Below are 21,527 nucleotides of genomic sequence, written 5' to 3' on the forward strand. Positions count from 1 at the left end.
TTAATGGTGGAACATGATGTCTGAGACTGGGGTACTGGCTTGTCTGTTCTCCAAATAACACTTCCCTCGGCATTTTCCTGGTGGTTTTGATTCATGGCCTTAGGTTGGAGATAAATAATGAGCTTTAGAAAATTGTGGAAAAGGAAAATGGGTTGTCATTGTGTATTGCGGAGTATAAGCAGTCTAATAACCAGAGGTATTACCTACTTAGTAGAACGTGGTTATTTGCTTGCAGTATGACTGGACAAACTCGAAATCCAGTGACTGCCGACTGCCTCCTCCCCAGGCAGTAAACAGCCATAACAAGGTGACTTTCTCTATTGACAAATTTGTTTTTGTTTCTGCTCTCTGCCTTTGATATGAGGGCTTTTATGGTGTGTTCAGAACAAATTTGCGGGATATTTTCCAGGCAAGGGAGTGAGAGAAACATACTTGGGGAATAACATAAGGATTTCTGTGACGTGGATGCCACACTTCTGATTTTATGTGAAAATTGAAGGAGTTTTAACCTCTTCCCACTCCCTTACCTCCAAAAATTTTCAGATAAATGTCTCATTAGAAGATTTAAGTCATTTCAATAAATAAGAAGTACTGATAGTGCCTTTTGTTACTTGTCTTTTTCTGTGAAGTTTGTTTCTGTTTTTATCCCTGATGGTCTCAAACTTTAAGACATTCAGAATTTTGCTTTTAGTTACTACTCTCTGTAGAAAGAGGGCTATAGGGGAGAGATCTCTGGGCTGTGTAATGCAGGAGGGGGGCATTTGGTGACAGGGAAATGAGCTGCAGGCGTTTGGTCCTTGAGAGTGGAGGCATCTCTTCTTTCATTTCCCCATGAGAATGCTGAAATGTTGATGTTTGGGGAGGGGGCTGAAAGGCTTGAATTCCCAGTGCCTCTCCTCAGTGTTTTGCAGTGAAATTGTCTTTCATCCTAGGATGCTGGTTCTGGAACACTGAGAGCAAAAGATGGAGAGTGCACATCTCTCTCAGGGATAGCGTTTCTGACAGTCTGAAGACTTACAGCACCACCGTATCAGCTTACGCTCATTCATCTGAGGCTGGTGTCAGTTTGCCACTGTATGAAATTAAACCTCTTCCTCTGCCTCCCCCCAGATGTGAAGGAAGGCTCAGGGTGGGCGGCGCGGCAGAGGAATGTGTGGGGCCCTGCTCCTGTCCTGGGATGCGCTCTGCGGTGCCTCCTCTGATTGATGAGCTGGGCAGGCTGAGGTGAAGAGCGGGCACTGCATTCTGCTTAGGGTCTTGTTGTATTTTAGCCAGGAATAGCATTTATTTATTTTTAAAGGTACATGACTGATAAATAGAGGTCTTACCCTTCTGCTGGCATCTGCAGCAAAATTCATTGATCAGAATGGGGCAGCTTTAGTGCTTTCAGTGCTGGAGGCTCTTATTGCACAGTGTTGAAATTCTTTTCTGTTTGGCACTGAGTGATTATTATATTTTTGCTCTTCTTCTTGGGGTTGTTTCTTAGAACCATAGCAGTCAGTCTTTATTGTTTTATTTCTATTTTTCTTTGTGATTTTATTCTTAAATGCCATGATCTTTTGTTTCATGTGAAGTGCAAAAACTGTGCTGGATGTTCTGCATGCAACAGTTGGGCTATTAAGCTGAACTAATTCTTCACAGAATAGCAACAACTCCAAAGAAAGGCATCTGTAGGATTAAGCAAAGATACTAGAAGGCAATCACTTGGCAAACTGTTGAAGGAAAGCAGCCTTTGCAAGGGAGAAAGTGGTGTGTTCTTTCTCCTGAATGCATGCAGCCACACAAGTAGAACAGCTTTGAAGCTGGGTAATGTGGCTTACTGTCTGCCTTTTCTGTACTATTTCCTACATTTCTTGTCTGTAGAAAAGCAGAGGGGAATTCCTTGATAAGTGCATTAGCATTTATTGTGCGCTTCTGTGGCCACACGCTGTTGCCTGAATGATAGATAGACTGAGAAGGGAAAACCCCAGCTGGGATGCCTTCAAAAGTGAAAAGATCAAATCTCTCATGCTTGTTTACAGGATTCAGTGGGGTATGTCAGTTACACCATCAATAAACTGTTGAGTATATTCTTCTAAGCCTCAATCTTTTAGTTCCTTTAAAACACTGCTAGTGTTACATGCCTGGTTTCATCAGGAAGGGTAGTAGTGGTATACTTTTTGCCACTTACTAAATGATTGAGGTGTAGGAAGACAATATGAATACCTAAGTGAATAGCTTATGCATAGCTGCAAGAGGTGGAATGTATCATGGCAGTATCATTAGCTGTTTTGACCAAGGTGGACTACAAACACTTGGGTGTATTATCCTGTACTTTCTTCCTTGACAGATTGGGAATGCTGATGTATGCCCCATATTGCAGTTCTTGTGGACTGTCGTCTCAGTGGGGCTCTAAGAGCGCCTCATGGGCCGGAGAATGAACAGTAAAATAAGGCTTATGGGTTGATTGTCAGTTAGGATCCTCCTGTTGTTTTCTCTAGCACACTGGTGCTGCCTAGGATCCCATTTATTGTCACAATTATGTTAATGTAATGAATAACCAGCTGTGTGTCCGTTCCAGTGGTCTGAGGAAGAGAGGAGGAAAGAGTACAGTCTAATAGCCACCTTGTCAAATTATACATTTCTGTTCTTGTATGCATGTTTCTGCGTTTAAGAGATCTTGAAAGGATTATCCACTTCTGAGGAGCCAATTTTCTTTAAACATTTTGATTTATTTATATTTTTTTTTTTTAACGTACAGCAGGTATGCTGATTATGAACTCTTTTCTGTTGCTAAGGTAATGCTTTCCAAAAGTGATAGTGAACATACTCTCCCTATTTAGCAAAACGAAAGAGCATCTTTCATACAGCACAATATATCCTGAGATGAAATGATTGCTTTATCTTTGAAAAAATGGATCGGTATTAGAGACTCCTGTTCTCTCCTGGTATTGTGTTGCTTATTGTAATAATTTTTAATTCACAGTTTTATCAGAGAAGGAAAGCTTAGACAGACAGCTACGTGTTTAAATACTTAGAATCTGGTGAGCCATTTGATCTGCCCATCTGTCCTATGCCCAGGAAAGAAACATTTACAGGTCTGAAAGTTTCTGAGACAATAGTTAAATGGCAGTGGTAGGACTTGTTTTTGCCTTCAATGATGTCCATGCGTGTAGGAAGGTGTTGCATTTCCAAAACTGGCTCACCCAAGGGAGGCTGTTCCAGAACCGTGTGCCTTATTTGTTCTTTTGTTTTCTGCTGTTACTTCTCTGGAGCAGTCATGGGTGATATTCTGTCTCTGAGACCCTGTCTCCAGACTTCGCACTTCTAAAGAGCTCTTGCAAGAGGGGAAGTAGGTTTTGTTTTGTTTTAAATGAAAACAAAAACAAACTTGGGGAAGTCAGGGTGTACAAAGAAAAGGCTATTGGTTCTTGGGGAGAGGGATTTTTTCCTTATCTTGTCAAATTTCTTCTCCTTCCCTATCAACTGTCTTCAATGTGCATCCATTTGAGACCAGCTCTTAATTTTCTGCACTGGGATAGATCAGAAACTTGTTCATAATAGTTTCGATTCTGTATGCAGAGAAGACAATAGACTTCCCTACTTTCTGAGGATGTTGTAAGAAAGAAGGAATAAGGATACTGTAGGATCTTCCTAAAGACCTGGTCTACTTGACTTCCAAGTTTTCAGGAAGAGAAAATGCTACATATGAAACTGCCGACTGGTCTTAACTTTGAGAAGCTGGTGGTGAAAACCGTGTCTGTGTGTGGTCAGAAACACCTTTACAGGATCTTGTCCCAGCCCAAACAGTGGAGAGCTTAGTGATCTTTAGTGGACATATTCAGGCTTGGTTATTCCTGTACAGCGATTTTTAAAGTGATCATTTGTCAGCCACTGAATAAGGGCTTTAAAGAAAGGAGCAGGGGGACCTGAAAGTGTTAGAGGAAACAAATGAGATTGCAGCTGACATCTCCAAGGGAACTTTTGTTCAAGGGTGCTCAGGCTGTTGACCTCTTTGCTTCTCCATTTCATTGCCTTTAGATTACAGCATTCTTCAGTACCAGAAAAGTAGTGGCTAGTTTGTGATTGGGCAGATGCTACCATTTTTTCTGGGGGTGTGTGTGCAGTCATGGACATTGCTGTGAAAAGATTTTAATGCACAAAGAAACAGTTTTGTACTGAATTTTAAAAGTTTGGGGTTTATATATGGTTTATTTCCTTTTCTCCCTTCTTACCAGAGATTGGAGAGTAATTCTGGTGATACGCATCTTAGTTTGGAAATCATTGTCTAAAAACTACACTTGGGCATCTGTCAGCAGATTGGCAAGAATATGAGAGGAAAGGAAAAATTAAAACACACCATTTCCATTTTCCATTCCTTTCTCTATTGTAGTTCCCTCTCTTTGTTTAGTTTTAGTGGCAGAACTAAGTATATGATAGGCTAGAAGTAAATGTTTTTGCAATAAGATGACCGTAAGTTTTAGCAGACCAGACTGTTTCTCAGATGTAATTGCCAGTTTGTTGGAGTCAAAACTGTAGTAAGCTCTGTAAAGGACCTCACCCTTTAACTTAGGGCCCTGAAGATTTGTCCAGAGCAGAAGTAATGAATTGAGAACAGCAGAAAGGGCAGATGGCCCAAATCCTCACTCATTACCTCATCAGGGGTCTCCTTGGTATTTATCAGTGAAAGCTTTCTCTAAGTACCCTTATGTGCTGAGCAGTTTCTGGTCCCACCAAAACTCAAAATGCGGTTTTGAGAGGGTCTTGCACACTAATGCCTCAGAAGGATTTGCTTCTTGCCTACAACCTGCCAATGCTATTCTGTGAACTGAAATGTGAGGAGTACATGGTGTGAAGGATCAACTGTCTATAGGGAATGTCAAATTTTGAGTTCAAATAAGCCTCGCTCTGTGTGCTTATGTCTTTTACACTGTAGAAATGGGGTTCCTAATCTTGTTCGTTTTTTGCAATATTCAGACCTTCCTTGTTTTGCTTGCTTGTTTAGGTTTTGTTTTCAGTTGAGGTATTGGCATATTTTGCACTTGTAAAAAAATTGTGTAAAGATTAGTAAACCAAATCTGAACAACTCACTTGCCTTTCAGTCTTCCTCCTTCCCTCCTTCTTATCCCAACTAAGCAAATATATGCCAGAGTTATGGAGTAATATACACAACATCTAGAGAATTAAGGAGGCACCGTATTTTCTCAATAAAGGGTCTCTTATCTCTCTTAGGTGTAAGGCCCTGCCTGAAAGCCTGTTGAAATCCCAGATGGAACTCCCACTGGTCAACAGGTTGATAAAAATGAAGAAATATGTGTCAGCAGTTTTAAATGTCTGTCTCTCAACCTTTCTGGGTTTGTGAACATGAAGTGCACAGATGCCAGTAAACTATGCCATTAGCTCCCAGGGTGTGACCTCATTTTGATAAAATCTATCCTTTGGCTTAGGAAAAAATATGGTAGGTGGGAAGAGGAACTCAAGTTGTAGTGCTAAGCTAGTGGCTCTGTGATTTCCCACTCTGCAGGGTTTTCCAAAACATCAGAATAATAATGATCACCATAGGATGATTGTGTTCTGTATGAGCTGTAATTCCCACCCACCTTCTTTAAAATGTTAAAATGCCTGCCAGGAGATTTTAAATGGCAAATGGTTAAGAAAAAAAATCTTTGGGATAGACAGATTAATAGGTGTCCCATATAAATTATTGATAGTGTCAAATCAATGTAGCAGTTTCAGTCTCATTTAACCTCCCAATTATTTAATTGTAGTGCTCTAATAACCTGAGGCTGGAATCCTTTTTCAATACAATTCTGAACTATCATCTTCAAAACTGCTGCTGTGGTGTTCATGATATCACAGTCTAAGAATTTCTTGATATTGGTAAGGTCACAGAAGAACATTTCTTCATCTTTTGGTTTTCATTTTAGGAGAAAAAAAATGGTTTATTAGGTTTATCCTAGATGTATGTCTAACTCAAAAGATATCAGCGAAAACACACAGTGTAATCTGTTTCACAAATAGTATGGTGATAGGCTAAATGTTATCCTGCTTGCTGATATTTCTAGTATACACAACAGGCTGTGGGGTTTCGTTCTGTGTGTTCCTGAACAGTGTAGATAGAGTGTATTAAAAAAGGGAGCATTATTTGCAGTTCTGTGATTACTTTTCATTTCAGTGTAGACTAAAGGGAGCAGAACTCATTACCATACCCAGGTTTCTGTTTTTGTCCCAAACAAGAACTCTTGATGGGAAAAAAAAAAAGAATTTAAACTTAAAACCCTTTTGCTTAGTTGGTAAAGGGAAGATTTTTCTTCCTCAGATTTAATTTCAGCAAGTCAAGGAATAAACATTTCTTTTAAGGGAGTTTTACTGCCACTTGGTGTGATGGTAGAGGCACTTTTCAAAGCTATTATTGAGGAAAACCTGATTTTTCTGAGGTATTTGCAGTGTAGATTTAGGGCTAAATGTGCAGTTAGATTTTTCTGAACAGTTTTCATCCTGCCAGCACCATAGTTCTTCTGTAGTTACGTGGGCTTTTTGTCTCATGAAAAAGCTCTCTGTTAACCTGCATGTTCAGATGTTTCTTGAGGAAAGATATTAACAAAGAATCTGAAAACTACTAAAATATTTCTGTATGTGGAAATACTACCTTAAATGCCAACCAAACCTTGCTTTGTAGCAAAACTGTATACCTGGCTATAGGGCTTTTACACTGACAATATTGTGGTTTGAGGAGTCCTTTTATTTAAGTAACGCTACTGTTTATTTGATTTCATCTCCCTCTTGTTTGTTTTTGTTTCTCCTTTTCTATTTTTTTCAATTTTATTTTCTTTAAACAGGAAATCTATTCATTGGGTGCAGTTAGTATGACACTTTGCAAGTTTTCTCTTACAATCTTGATCCTACTCTGTTGCCCACTGACATACCACGCTGTAGGTTCTGCACTTTTCACAGAGCAGACAGTGCCAGTCCCTGCTAGAATTTAGACTTCTCTGATATCCGTACTTTATAGGAGCATATCCAGTATTTTATATTCATATATAGTGGTAGCTGAAGATGTGCAGAATCAGCAGGGCTATCCTCCTCTTCCCAACGTAGTTGAAAGGTATTCATACCTGTTGATCATCTTGTCACTTCTTTCTCTGAAATAAGTTCATTGACTCACTTGCCTCAAAAAGAATGGAGATGTGTAAGGATGCTGACAAAGCTACTCAAATGCATGAGCTCTCGAATAGCAGTGTAGAAACCGCTGTCCAGCAATAGTGATTCCAGGTGAGGTTGAGCAGTGGCACACCTCACCTGTCTGTTATGCCTCAGGGGATTGTTTGCTGCCTGACTCATGCTCTACTGAGGGGTGCTTCTGGCATGGACTCCTTTCTTAGATATCCTTTTCTTTATGTAGCTTCATTATCTTATTTCCGCAGATTTTAGGGCCTATCCATGTAAAATATACTACACTGATAAAGCTTTGAAGAGCAAAGAAGAATGAAAAAGGTGGGGAGTGAGCAAGATGAAGCAGAGGCTGGAAAACTGGAGAGCATCTTCATACAAATCTGCTCTGAATTGTCTTTTGCCTGGCAGGATAAAAAAAACCAAAACCAAACAAAACCAACAAACCAAAACCAAACCACTCTTAATAGATTCTGGATGTTTCTGAAGGAGAAAATAATTTTCTTTGTGAAAGAATCTTTACTGTAGCATCTGATGTGAGGAAAGTGGCAGGAGCAGAGTCACTGTCCTCAGGCCAGGTAGGTAGCAGCCTAGGTACCCCTTTAGCTAGCTGGAGTCTCTTCCTGCTTTTTCTTACTGAGGAATCGCTCCCCATCCTCTCTAATATCTTCTTCGTATACTTGTAAAACTGTCATTTCTCCCTTTGGCTTCCTTCCCCAGGGCTAGCCAGATCCCAGCTCTTTGAATCTTTCCTTAGAGATCAGGTTGTGTTTTCACCTGAAATCTCTCAATTTTATGCTTCACATTTTAAAAATAGTAAATCTATGCCAAACAGCATTCGATTAAAATTTTAAGGGTGAATGGTTGTGGTAGCACATAAAGAACACCCTTTCACAGTAATCCCTTTTCACTTACGAAAAACTTTACCCATATTGCTCCACTTGTGTGACATTCACCTCTGAACTCTATGTACTCTGCAGAACTTGAGCTCTGAAATAGTTTAATTTTTAATAGCGTCTCCCAGGAAACTCAGCAAAGATCCACCCATTAGATCACTTGACTCCAGCTCTGTGTACTCCAACTGCTTCATCAGAAATGGGGATAATAGCTGTGTGTCTCTAGTCTTGCCATGCGTCTGTCAGTACTCAGCCAAGGATTATTCCCAATTCATATTCACGCCAGAGTGTGCCATTTGAGTAGTAAACCATTTGGAAATAGGTGTGCGTACAGCCAAATGGCAGAACTCCCTTCAAAATCTGTTTTAAGCCTCACTCCTTCGAGGACTGTGAAATTGCACTGAACTCCAGAAAAATATGTGCAAATTGGCTTGGGTGCAAAACTCTAATACATGTGTATATTTGTTGCGTTTTTAAACAGTGTTTCAGAGAGAGGGGCAGAGAGACTGCGTCATGAAAACTGGATCAAGAAGAGAAAATTCACCATTGGATTTATTATTTGCTGAACTGAAATCCATTTCTTTGGGACAAGCCATAGCTTTTCTTTAACGTCCAAGTTTATTTGTCTCAAGTGAAGCCTCTTCACCTGAGAATTAAAAGGAAAAGATTCTTGTTTTCGTTTGAAGGGTTAGGGCTATTGTGTAATTCCCAATAGCATTAACACATAAGTTCTACAAATGGCATTATGCACTTTTGTCCTTTCCACCTGAGCAGTTCATTTATCTGAGTGGCCATTATCTCTTGAGAAACACTTAAGTGGTTGGTAGCATGTGCTGGAGAGTTTCTCAATATCTGTTGCATTCTGGTTAGTTGAAACCCAGTTCTGTACTACTGCTTCAGTTCAGGGAGTGATTTCAATTCAGGGGTTTATCTTCAGTTTGTTATACAGTTGCAGTCCAGACTCAGACTACTGCCAGCTGTGATGAAACCAGCAAACTTTGACAGTAATAAATATGTAGGTCATTGGAATTTCCTCTTAAGAAAGCTTATTCAGAAGATCACTTAATGACACAAAGTGTATGAGTAGAAAGTGCAGCATGTGTGGGAAAAAGTGACCTACCTGGACTTGTGGCTTGAACAACCTTCAGGACTTATTTCAGGAGTGAATGAAATGGGGGTGTGTTGTGTTTCATTTTTGTTTGTTTCTCTTTGTTTATTTAGTTTTTAATTAAAGTGAGTGAAGCACTGCTGCTGTATTTAAGCAAACAAGAGATGTGAGGGATGAGCTTCTTAAGTTTGACTTTTTTGTACCTTAACAGTTAAACCTATATAGACCTGTTTAGGTACAAAAAATCTTTTGCATGCATGCATGCAGGATACTGTTCAATCCATGCATGGTGCAGGAGACACAGCAGTGTTTCTCTTAGTCAGCATGTGACAGTAAGCAATCATTTGGGTTCTTTAGCCTGTGGGTATTTGACTCAGTGGTAAATGAAGGAACTTACACGAGTACTGAACTCTGATTTCTCTGCATAGATAACTTTGCTGGACAGAACTATGTGTTTTATGCCATACTTATATTTAAAAGTACCTGTATAAACACATCTTCCTATTGCATAAATTGCAGGAATTTATAGAAGTAAATGAAGTTCCTAGCTATTGTTTTCTTCTTCTGTAAGCAGTGTTTGGTCTCTTGCAAGTTAAAAGGATGGGAGCATCAGCTTCTCAGAGTAACGTTAATTGTTTTCTTTTGGCTATAAATCTGAGGACAAAATTATTAAATAGACTGCAGAAGAGGGGGAAAACTCAAATAAAAAGGCACTTACCTTTATTGCATTTTGCAGGGTTGGTTTTGGGAACAACGTATGTCTCTTGAGACTTTGTTTCTTATGCATTTTATAGAGCTCTGGCCTCTTAAGAGCGCTGCTTTAATTACTTGGTCTTGGGGTTCTGAGTTTGTATCAGCGCTTGCCATGAAAACAAGCCTGTTACAAAGAGGTCAGATTTCATGAGACAGCAATAGACTTGTAAAAACAGATTTTACTGGAACAAATAAAGTCAGAATTAAGAAGAAACCAGAGATTTGCGTGAAGAAACAAGATACAGAAGGAGCAAGTATTGAGGTAAACTGATAAACAATGTATAAATTTAGACAAGACGTAAGTGGGGATTTTTTGTTTCTAAACCCACATTTAATGACATGAATGTGTTTTCCTGAAGATTTTGTGCAGTTCTCCATAGTTCTGACTTCTGCTTTCTTTAAAGGTTAATTTTTTGAGGAAGTAGGTTGTTCCTGCTCAGGTGGAAAAATGTTCTTTAAATTTAGTCAGCTTCAGCTAACAACTTGCATGGGATTTCCTAGATAGTAAAGTTGAACCTGTTCTTTCTTGCCATCATGATGACGTTGTGTTCTGTGAAATACTGTTTTTCTTCAGTTTCTTTTGTAGCTCTTTGGAGTCTCACTTCTATCTTTAATCTTTATTTATTTTTAGAAGATCTGTTAAGAATAGCACTAGGAAATACTATTCTGTCTTCAGGTGAACTCATGTTGTCTGTGTAGGGAGGGGTTAGAACAGAGGAGGAGGGAAGGGAGAAAGCAAGAAAAGCCTGGATGCTTCCCCCTGGCCCTGTGGTGGAAAACTAGAGCAGAGTCTGACTGCATAAAATTCAGTGAAAGCAAACCCAGAAAGTTTAAAATTACGGGAACAGCCTTGTGTGTGTGAATGTTATTTGACTTGTACTGAGTGTTTCTGTTCCCTGAAATAGAACTTCTGTAGGTAGGCGAAGTACTATTAAATCTCTTTTTTCTTCTGATGATGTCTCAGCAATCAAAAGTCTGTTTAAGGAGAGAACTGTTCCCATGTCTCCCACCAATAGGCTTTAAACATAAGACTTTTGTTGTAGCATCTTTATGCGAGTTGTGGGTTGGGTTTTGTTTTGGTTTTGTCTTTTTTTGTTCTTGAACCTGGTAGTACTCATAAGTGAAAGAAAGAGCAAAGGCTGGAACATAGGGAACTGGGTTAAATTCTGCTAGTGAGAGAGGCTAGTTCTGTCTGCGGTGAAGATGGGTAGGGAACAGACTGCAGAGCATGCTGGAGCTGCAGGAACCTCCTGCCAAAAGCACAGGACTGGTGGTAATAATGAATACCAGGAGCATCTCTGCTTTTGCATCCTGGGAGTCTGAATCACATTTGAGGTGTTCAGCAGCCATGGTGTTTGTATCGTGTAGCTGCTGCTGCTCTCAGGTGATTTTGCCTTAGGAGGCAGTTTAGTTGTCTTGGTTTTCAGAGTCTTTGGGAGGTCTGTCCACAGAGCTGCAGCACTCACTCTGCTGGTATGATCCGGAGTGCTCATTTCTGCAATTGCAACTGCAGCAATACAGTGCTAAAAAAAAAAAAGGATTTATTCTGACCTGGGAAGTAAAATAGGTATAGTAGATAATAGGAATCTTTGAAAGATTAGGAGTTAATTTGTGCCTGGAGGGGAAAGCAGTCAGGTGATGTCATGTTTCCTTTGCACTCCAATATTAATCTGTTGATGCTATGCAGTAGTAGTAAAATGACAGAGGGGAGCAGAGTTAGTTAATATGCTTGGTCTGCATCAGTACTCTATGTGTCCTCTCTGCATAACAGCATTATTGAGAACATATTAGAGTAAATAGGATGAAAAGCTATTCAATTAATAAGCAAGTAAAATAGAAGAATTGTTTCAACATGAAACTTGAATGTTAAGAGATGGTTAACTTACTAATATTGGTTTATCTGTATAATTTATATAATATTCTGTATAATTTATACTAGAGTAGGTGTTTATTTGAAATCTGATTATTTTTAAAAAGAAAAACAATCAAGTCAGTACCGTTGCGTTTATGCAGACATTGCAATTACAGGGGGTAGAAATAAGTGTGGAATTCTTTGTGTAGTGAGCTATCCAAAAGGAGTTGCCTCTGAAGAGTTGGTCTTCCTGCTATGTTATAAGTAGCAGTAAATAAGCAATTAATTTGAGGGTTTTGTATTCCTTTCTCTTTGGCTTTTATTTTCTGGGCAAAGAAATCCAACTACTGATCAATTTCTTAGGTGGCTGTTAGCTGTAAGGTATTTATTGATCTGCCACTTCATTTGGCTCAGTTTTGTGAACTGCTTAACTTGTAAATGCTCAAAATTGTATTGATGCTCTGTGCATCAGGCATCTGCTTGGTGACTCCTTGGACTATTGGGATGAAAGTGTTCTTACATGATTAAACTTATTCTGAGATATTTTTTGGTTTTGATATATTTTTTTATCTAACACTTGAACTTGTCTAGCTCTGCAGATGCTTTTACTAAAGTGAGTATTATTAAAGGACTAAAATATGACTGTCAGGAACCAAATGGTGTCTTGGAAATTTTCTATTGCAAATAATTTTCCTTTTAAGTGTAGTGGGGCCAGTCTCAAACTAGTTGACACAAACTTCATTAGTTTAATAATTGATAGGATTTCCATCTGCATGTCAGTCATTTTGTGTACTTAATTCATTTGAGAGAGTCATTGATTTTCATGGAAACTTTTTTTACTGCATTAGGTTAAAGCAAAGTTACTTTAAGTAAACCTTCAGCCAGTGAAACCATGCTACCAAGCAAAGCTAACAGGGTAATTAGAGCTGTCTTTCTTTGCATGTAGAAAAGAGGACTATTTGAAGTATTTCTGGGTATTTTTGCAAGTTGATCAGTGATCTGGAGTTCGGTTTAGCCAGGAATTTTTCCTCACTTTAGTCTTTTAAATTCAATGTTCTCTTATTTTTAGCCATTTCTGCATTTGAAGTCCAGCCACTTTCAACTGAGGTCCAAGAAGGCGGAGTAGCTCGATTTGCCTGTAAAATAACAGCAAACCCTCCTGCCACTGTGACATGGGAAGTGAATCGAACCGCTTTACCTTTAGTCATGGACAGGTATGGAGAGTTACGCATTTTAGAATGTCATTTATTTTCTGTGATAATTTTGAGCCTGCTACAGGAAGAAAATCTGGATACTTGCAACTCTGTTTTCCATGTGTGTAGTATGTCAACTATTAAAATAGCTAGTAATAGTAGTTAATGAATTTTTAAAGAGGTGTTAGGAGTGCAGACCAGAATCACCTGCTATTGCCTACACAATAATCACTGACCTATGAATTGTTACTGATGAATTTTGTATGCAAGTCATCCTCAGGACTGTGGGATACAGAATATGTGTGGACTTTGGCTGTGGGGGTGATTTGAACTAGCGAGATTGCTTTTGCAAAAGAAATTATGCTGAACCTGTTTTTCTTTAGAGGGCCAATAAAGAACTATATGCACAGCCAATTGAGTTAAACACTTCATGCTAGGAAAATTCTGCACAGGGAGACTTCTCTTGAATTGATTAACTTGAAGCATATTGCTTGCTCCTTACTAGAATCTTTTCCTGTCCAGATTGTATTCATTGAACTTACTCCCATCCTTCTTGACATGCAACTTTTGATGAACATGTCTAAGGTACCTAGCATGCAAAGGAAGGTGAAAAAAGAAACACAGAAATTGAAAGCATAGGTGGGTTTTTGGGAATCATATACCAGTTGTGCTAGTATATCAGAAATTGCTGCCAAAAATCAGCCAACCTGAATAGTATAAATGTAGCAGCTGGCTAAAGAAGTTGCTTCTGAGGGTGAGAAAGATGTACTTGTTGAAAGTAAATTCCTCTGCTCTTGTGATGGTGCTGGGGGTAATGCTGCCTGTACTTCAGAAATGTGGGGAGATGAGTCATATATAGAGAATGTTTTTGAGCCTCCAGCCTGCTGTACCCAGGTCAGTGTAGCAATGGCTGTTTGTAAATCAAGTAGTTAATTCCACAATGGTAATTGCTGGCTGAATGTTCATCTACATCTTTTTTGGTTTCTGTGACAGGATAACCGCTTTACCTACAGGAGTTCTTCAGATCTATGGTGTTGAACAGAAGGATGCTGGGAATTACCGATGTGTTGCCACAACAATAGCCAATAGACGGAAAAGCACTGAGGCAGTGTTGAGTGTCATTCCAGGTACTCACCATGGGAGATTTTTTTCAGTGGCATTAGATTCTTTTTTACATTATAGCAAAAACACTTACATGCATTAAAGAGCTGTTACTGACCTCTGAACCACTTGCCCAAATAATAATTTTGCTTGTGTGTCTTCTGGCTAAAGTATTGTTCAGTGTAAGTTTCCACAGTTACTGAAATTAGGCTTTAGTGTGAATTCAATTTTAAGCATCCTTTAAAAAAAGTCATGTTTTATTTCATGTTTAATTGAGTTTTTTTTTTATTGTTCTCACTTTCTTTGATTTTATTTTTAATTATTTTTCCCCATTCCGAAGCCTCAGACTTGAAGCCTTTTCACAAGCCATCTATAATAGCTGGTCCTCAAAACATTACCGCATCTCTTCATCAAGCTGTCATACTGGAGTGTGTAGCCACAGGGAATCCAAAGCCAATCATCTCATGGAGCCGGTTAGGTAAGTCTTAAAATTACAGCATATGACCTTCAGTCTGTGAAGCGGAAGTAAAACTGGAAAGAAAGGATTTCAGCAATTAGGTGACAGTTCTGAGGCTTCATGTAACGATTAGCAGGTTAGGGTAGGATAAGTGAAACACTCTCAGTTGTATACTTCATACTGCTGTTAAGAAGCCCTGAGGTTTTCTGAGGCGTTGGACTCTGAGCTTCTGCTGTCAGTCCGGCGCTGCCCCCAGCACAGTGTGTGGATAATGCTGGGTAGGGTGGTGACCACCAGGGATCTGTGACTTGGAGCAGAATCAGTGGTGGGTTAGGGCAGGCTGGAGCGATTGCATCCTATGAAGCAATCCTATAAATGCTTTTCCTCTTCTTCACAGAAGCACTGTGAGTGTGATTTGGACCTTGTGTTAATGGGCAGTTTGGACTATGAATAGGTATTGTCAAACCCTGGGTAGTCTGCCTGGAAGGGGAGAGGAGAGGGAATGCAGTAAGAATAATAACATTCATTAGTGCATCACATTTTTCCATGAAAACTACCTCTGTTTTTATTCTGACATGTACCTAAATGTGAAAGTCAGGACTGTACCTGTAGAAGCAAATAATGAAAAGTTTTCCTGCGTTTTTATTTCTGAAAGTGGGAGAAATAAAGATATCTTTTGTGGTTAATTCAGTGACTCTTACAGACAAAAAAGCAGGGAAAGGTTATATAACAGTCATAGAGCATTTACTGTGAAAATAGAAGAAAATATATGGTAAGCAAATATACTAATTTTATCCCCAGCATGGTAGAAGAAGATAGATGATCCCTGTTTATAAGGACGATGAGGATGTTGGTAGTGACAATCTGAATCATAATGTAAGGCAACTGGAGAGGGTAACTGGGAAAATGGTATTATTTTTTAGCTGTGATGGTGAATTTCAGATATAAACCATTTATCAAGTGGTGAGACCCAAGCATCTGAATGTTCAGATAACTGAAGAGCAAAGCAGATGCGAAATGGAAACCTCTGAAGGCTCGTCTGTGATTTCCCTTTCTCTTTTGACTTTGAAACTCAGATCTATGCCATTACTGCCCAGGCAAGCCTATTTAGATATTTAGATACATTGAACAGCCTTATAATCACACTTTTCCCACTCTCTCAAATAGACCATAAGTCCATTGACGTCTTCAATACTCGTGTCCTTGGAAATGGGAACCTCATGATTTCTGATGTCAAGGTGCAGCATGCAGGTGTCTATGTTTGTCGAGCCACTATTCCAGGCACACGGAACTTCACGGTAGCAATGGCAACTCTCACTGTGCTGGGTGAGCCTGCTTTGACTTCTACAGTGTGTATTAACATCTTGTGTGTGTCTTGAGCTCTGCTGTGTACTGGGTTGAATTCTTATCTCAAACATCAAGGGCTGTAGGGAGACTGCAGAGATGAAACAGATCACCGAACTCTGGCTGCCGCCTTCTGTCTCTTGACTTAGATGAGGAGTGTCAGATACTCATAAACTATCAGTTCAATTGCGCTGGGAAATACTCAGGTGCAGTGTTGGCTCTGGGAAGAGAGAAATGAATCCTATAACAAAGTACAAATATGTAATATATGTATGCTTTATGGGCAGTATGTTGTAGGCTGGAGTTTGATTTGCTTTTATTCATAAAATGTGTGGAAATGTTGCTATCTGTGCAGATAGTGCAGACCTTTAAACAAGTGTGCTTTGCTTTCTACATGGGTATGTGTGTATCTGGGTGGTCTGAGGAGAGGGGTTTGTGTGTGGAAAATTCATTATTATTCTGGCTGTCCTTGCATTTGTGGGGGCTTGATTTTTATGTTCTTTTTTCCCTTATTACTTGTCTGTAGCTCCACCTTCATTTGTGGAATGGCCAGAAAGTTTAACAAGGCCTAGAGCTGGTACTGCTCGTTTTGCTTGTCAGGCAGAAGGAAATCCTGCCCCAAAAATTTCATGGTTAAAAAATGGAAGGAGAATACACTCCAATGGTAGAATAAAAATGTACAACAGGTAAGATTACAATTGCTGTATGAGAACTGCACTAATGATGTGCTACCAAACGATGAAATTCCAGTAACTAAATGTAGCCAAGCAAGACTCAGGTAAATATGAAATTGGACATTGAATGTGGTTATGGTGTAGTTGTGGGCATTTCCTTGGCAGAAGGAATGCAGATTAGTAAATACATAAAATCCTCTGCAAAGCTTTTATGATCTCTGCCTTAAATGACAGGATGGGAGAACGGGTGGACCTGAAGAGTTTTACCACAGAGTTGTTCTGGATTTACAGTAGTATAGTAGAGACAAGAATCTTGCTAGTTTTTTGAAGCTCCATTTTACTACTTCTGTAGAATGAGCAGCTCATATTAAGGAGTTGATTAAAAAATGACAGCCCTAAGGTTCTGCTTTTTGCAGGTGGGGAATAGTTTTATGGGTTTGTTTTCACTGTGCCTGGCTTTGCATAAGCATGTCAGGTTTTGAGGAACACTTCAAGTTGCTAAATTTCATAGCTGCACATACATTTCTAATAGAAAAGTTTGTGGCATGTAAGACAATTATACTAAACTCATGAAGCAGAGGCAAACATAACTGTTGTTGCGTTATGTAGAGCTAAGTTTATCCAAGATGTGAGATTTTTTTTTCCCTTTTTCTTCTTTTTGGATTCAGTAAATTGGTGATAAACCAGATCATTCCTGAAGATGATGCCATTTATCAGTGCATGGCTGAGAACAGCCAGGGATCTATTCTCTCCAGGGCCAGGCTTACTGTAGTTATGTCAGAAGACAGACCCAGTGCACCTTACAATGTCCATGCTGAAACGATGTCAAGCTCAGCAATCCTGCTAGCATGGGAGAGGCCACTGTACAATTCCGACAAAGTGATTGCATACTCGGTGCATTACATGAAAGCAGAAGGTAAGCAGTTTGATTTAAATGCTGTTTCACTACACATGTAGTAAGAGTGTGAATGTCTGTGCAGAGACTCCAGTTTGAATGGTTCATAACAAGGGCTGCACGAGAGCATGCCAGCATATAAATGCATATTGTAATCAACAGGCATGTTTGGGGAAAAAATGCTTTTGCCACATCATCTCATTTGTGGGACTGAGTGTTCTTTCCACTCACCCTTGTCTGATCACTCAGGTGAGCAGATTTTGAAGTTAGGGAGGGATTTCAAAACTGGGGCCTCTATACTGCTACCTCTGTTTCGCTCAGTCCTCAGCAGGAGCTTCTGCCTACTCTCTCCTCTGTGTATGCTTGGCAGAAAAAGAGAGCATACATCAGAATCCTAGAGGTTTACAGAGTGAACTGCTCACCAGAGACAGCTCTTTTGTCTAGATTCCTGATTTATTCTGACTTTACTGTCTTTTGTCTATTTCGGGGTAGAATAATTGATACTTTATTGACTTAACTATCTTCTCTTAAAACGTATATTGGCTGAAGGTAAAATCTGCTCTCCTTTCATCCTGTGGTATCCTATAATGAAAAATGTATTCTTAAACTTTAAAATACACTGAAATAGCCAGGGAAGGTGTCTGAAATTATGTATGAATTCCTATATAAATGGGAATGGATAGTTGGACTAAAAATGAGTAACTTGACATTTTAAAATCTATTAGTATTATTTAATTGCTTTAACCTAAGGTAATCTTTAAGGTGGTAGAATACAGGCATTTTTCATAAGCAGGAGAAGTGATTTCCAAATGACTCAAATTTTTTAGGTGCATGGGTTAAACTGAGCTGTGATGCTGCTCTGTTTTCTAGGAGTGATTTTTTTTTTCACTTCTATTCAGTAAGTGGTTTACTCAAGAGCAGGACTGCAGATGCTCAGTTCTGTGTAGAATACCAGTCTGCCATCTGCTAAGCAGAGGACAGGAAGGACAGCTTAATTACTCTAATACTGCTGCAGGAATAGCTGCCTTTGCTTTGGCAAGTGGGATATTTCAGGACACAAGAGAATTTTGTCTGAAGGAAAGGAAGGAAAGAGTTTTAAAAGATAATGAGGACAAGAGGTGTGGGAAATTACCCCCCATGCTTTCAGGCACTGATGTATTGTGCTCACAACCCCGTCTTAAAGCTAATATGAGTAAAGTCACACTAGATAAGTTATCTGGGTAATTGTATGTCTGGTGCCTGTGTAGAGAGCAGAGAGCTGGTAACTTGAAAGAAAACTGGGAAACTGTCCTTAGGGAAGTGTGTATCTGTGCAGGAAATACTTTTGCACAGTCATGAAAGGAGGTATCTTCTGCAGTGTGTTTTCTGCAGAATCATTTTGCAATCCCTGCTATTTGCTTGCTTATCCAAAGGTTATATCTTGTGGAATGAGACTGTAGCTTGTCCTGGTTTAAAAACCAAAACAAACTCTGAACAAAAGCAACCAACCAAACAAAACCCGCTGGTTTACTGGAACTTGCTTTCTCATTTTTTTAATCTTTCCCCATTGTCTCTTGATAATTACTTTATTTGATATAATGCTGTTGTGCATCCTTTTGAATTAGAAAGAAATCCACACAGGGAGAGTGGGGAGGACTGTGGTAAGAGGAGTAATTACAGTGGTGAGAATCAAAATGTAGGTGATCTGCATGCATTTTTGCTTTGGTAACATGATTTGGTAGTTGCAGAAGGTCCACATCAGGACATAAAAACACTTTTGTCTCATTTAGTAGACAAAATGTTGAGTTTCAAAGGCTAATGGCCTGCACTTCTGTAAAAAGAATTGCTTTCTAAGTGATAGTCTGTAAACCCTTCTGAGGATATTGCCTATATATCAGAGGCATTATTAAAACCCTAGAAGATGCCTTTGTGAGGAGGTATCACATCAGCCATTTCTTTAATGTAAATTTAGAAGCAACTCTATTTAAGGAAATGCAGATTAAATATAAAGGAAAATCTTTGGATGACATTCACACCATACCAGGCCATAGAGGTGCTAACATTCACTGTTGACACTGTCAACACCTTATTTACCCTGTATGAATTCTTTATAATTATGTACTAGTGTAAATAGTTTGTATGAATGAAGGAATTGATTTTGTTATTCCTTTCAGCATGTCTTTGCCCCCTCTGCCCTCACACTCTCTTTCAGACCCTAATGAAAATTAAAAATTCTTAGATGTATCTGATTTAACTGGAGTGCATCTTACTTACGTAAAGCTTTTCATGTGTAACTTTTTACTTTATACATTGATATTCATATGTTGCTCTCTTCTTTTAGTTGGGAACCACATTTGTCAGTGTGAGTAGAGAACATTTAATTGCAAAAGAAAAACATAAGTAGTACTGCTGTTTGTGATTCCATAAGCTTTAAACAGAAAGGAAGACTGGATAATACACTGGTCATATATAGTTTTATAGTTTTGTTTTCTTTTCCTGTAGACTTCACAATGTGGTAGGTACTTTGAATACAAAAGATCATTTAATCGTTTAATTTCACAACTCGGGTATTCTGATGTTTCACTGTAAAAACAGGTTCAGGTCCTCTTTCCTATTAATAAAAAAAAAAAGGTTAGTGTTTTAATCAAGTTGGTTGTAGGAACCAACAGGTGTGGGTTTTGTGGTTTTGTTTTTTGTTTCTTTAAGCAGAATATTTTACATTCAAATCGGGGTCAGAGTAGCAAGAAGAAAAAGGGTCTGATGAGTGTGCATGTTGGAGTGTGTTAATTCCTTGTTAGTGATTTATAAAAGGCACAAAGGGAACGCTGATTGTGGTGGAAGGCAGGCCTTGTTCTCTATTATGGCTGTTTCATTAGGGCCTCTGCATGAGGCCTAGCAATCCATTCAATGAGAGAACAAGTTCTTTTAATTTGAGCTCAAGGATCTTGTTTAGCAGGTCAGAAATCGTGCCTTGCAATTCCTAATTAACAAGCCATTAACTAGTCTGTTGTGAGATGCTCATAATCTTGTCTTATTAAAATGCTATCAAGTTAATTCATAGATGTGGGAAAACTTAATGGTGGAATTTGCCTTTCGTTTTGTTTATAAATTCAGTTGTGAAGAGGAGGAGCTGGCTCTTTAAGAGGTTTGATTAAGTTGACATGCACTTGGTGTGAATTGTTCGTTAACACAGCAGCTTTCACCACACTTACTCTGCTTATAGCCTTCCTCTATAGAAATAAAGCCCAACAAAGACAAGGACTGCTGCATGCATTGCTATGCATATTTTAATGTGAATTGCTGACTTTTTTTTTTATTTTAAATTTTTAACAATTCACTATGAGCCAAACATTTGTGAAGCTCATTTTGGTCTGTTCTTATTGGCCTTTCTCCAAATTAAAGAAAAAAAAGGCATCGATCAAATGTAATAGAATTCACAGGGCTAAAATGAGGTCCTTTTGCTGAATAAATTCTTTCTGTTTGTTTCTTTTGGGGGGGGAGGGTGTGTGTGTGTGTGTGTTGTTTTTTCTGATGGAGTTAGAGCCCTCACATTCCTCAGAGTCTGCTATAGAAAGGCCCTGTAAATAGGTTTTGGATAAAACCTCCCTGACTCTAAACAAATAGATTTAGAAGCTTGGTATGAATGATAAGGCTATTAGGGCTTGTCTGTTGTGTTACTGTACATTGGGAACAGTTTGTTGTGACTAATTCTAAATAGGGTTTAGAATTGCATTCATCATCCCTTATTCAGGAAAATGCTGAAACACCATAATCTATGCTGCAGCAAGACACAGTTACTTCTGTGCATAAAAGAGCTTTTACTTATTAGGATTGAAAACACAGAGGTAGGCTGGGGAAGAACATGAAATAACTTCGTAGGATCTAAAAGTTAAGATTCTGCAATATTTAGGGATTGACAGGAATTTTTGTTTGTCTAACTCTTGGTTTCTTTATGTCAGGTTTAAATAATGAAGAGTACCAAGTGGTCATTGGAAATGATACAACCCATTACATTATTGATGACTTGGAACCAGCCAGCAATTACACCTTCTATATTGTAGCTTATATGCCTCTGGGAGCCAGTCAGATGTCAGATCATGTGACTCAGCACACCCTTGAAGATGGT

The 21,527-nt window shown here is 39.0% G+C and overlaps 1 protein-coding gene across 1 annotated transcript in view; it reads left to right on the top strand.

Annotated features, from left to right (window-relative positions):
- The window catches only part of PRTG (protogenin), a 79,229-nt gene that overhangs the window by 18,573 nt on the left and 39,129 nt on the right, over positions 1-21,527 (top strand). The window contains exons 3-9 of the mRNA XM_062627872.1: positions 12,828-12,972; positions 13,945-14,078; positions 14,393-14,530; positions 15,677-15,835; positions 16,380-16,539; positions 17,196-17,443; positions 21,361-21,525. Coding sequence (XP_062483856.1) covers positions 12,828-12,972; positions 13,945-14,078; positions 14,393-14,530; positions 15,677-15,835; positions 16,380-16,539; positions 17,196-17,443; positions 21,361-21,525 — 1,149 coding nt within the window. The remainder of the gene's footprint in view (positions 1-12,827; positions 12,973-13,944; positions 14,079-14,392; positions 14,531-15,676; positions 15,836-16,379; positions 16,540-17,195; positions 17,444-21,360; positions 21,526-21,527) is intronic.

This window comes from Pezoporus occidentalis, unplaced genomic scaffold (genome assembly GCF_034315485.1).
Source record: "Pezoporus occidentalis ecotype Australia unplaced genomic scaffold, CSIRO_AGI_Poc_V1 ctg11, whole genome shotgun sequence".
In the NCBI taxonomy this organism is placed as follows: domain Eukaryota; kingdom Metazoa; phylum Chordata; class Aves; order Psittaciformes; family Psittacidae; genus Pezoporus; species Pezoporus occidentalis.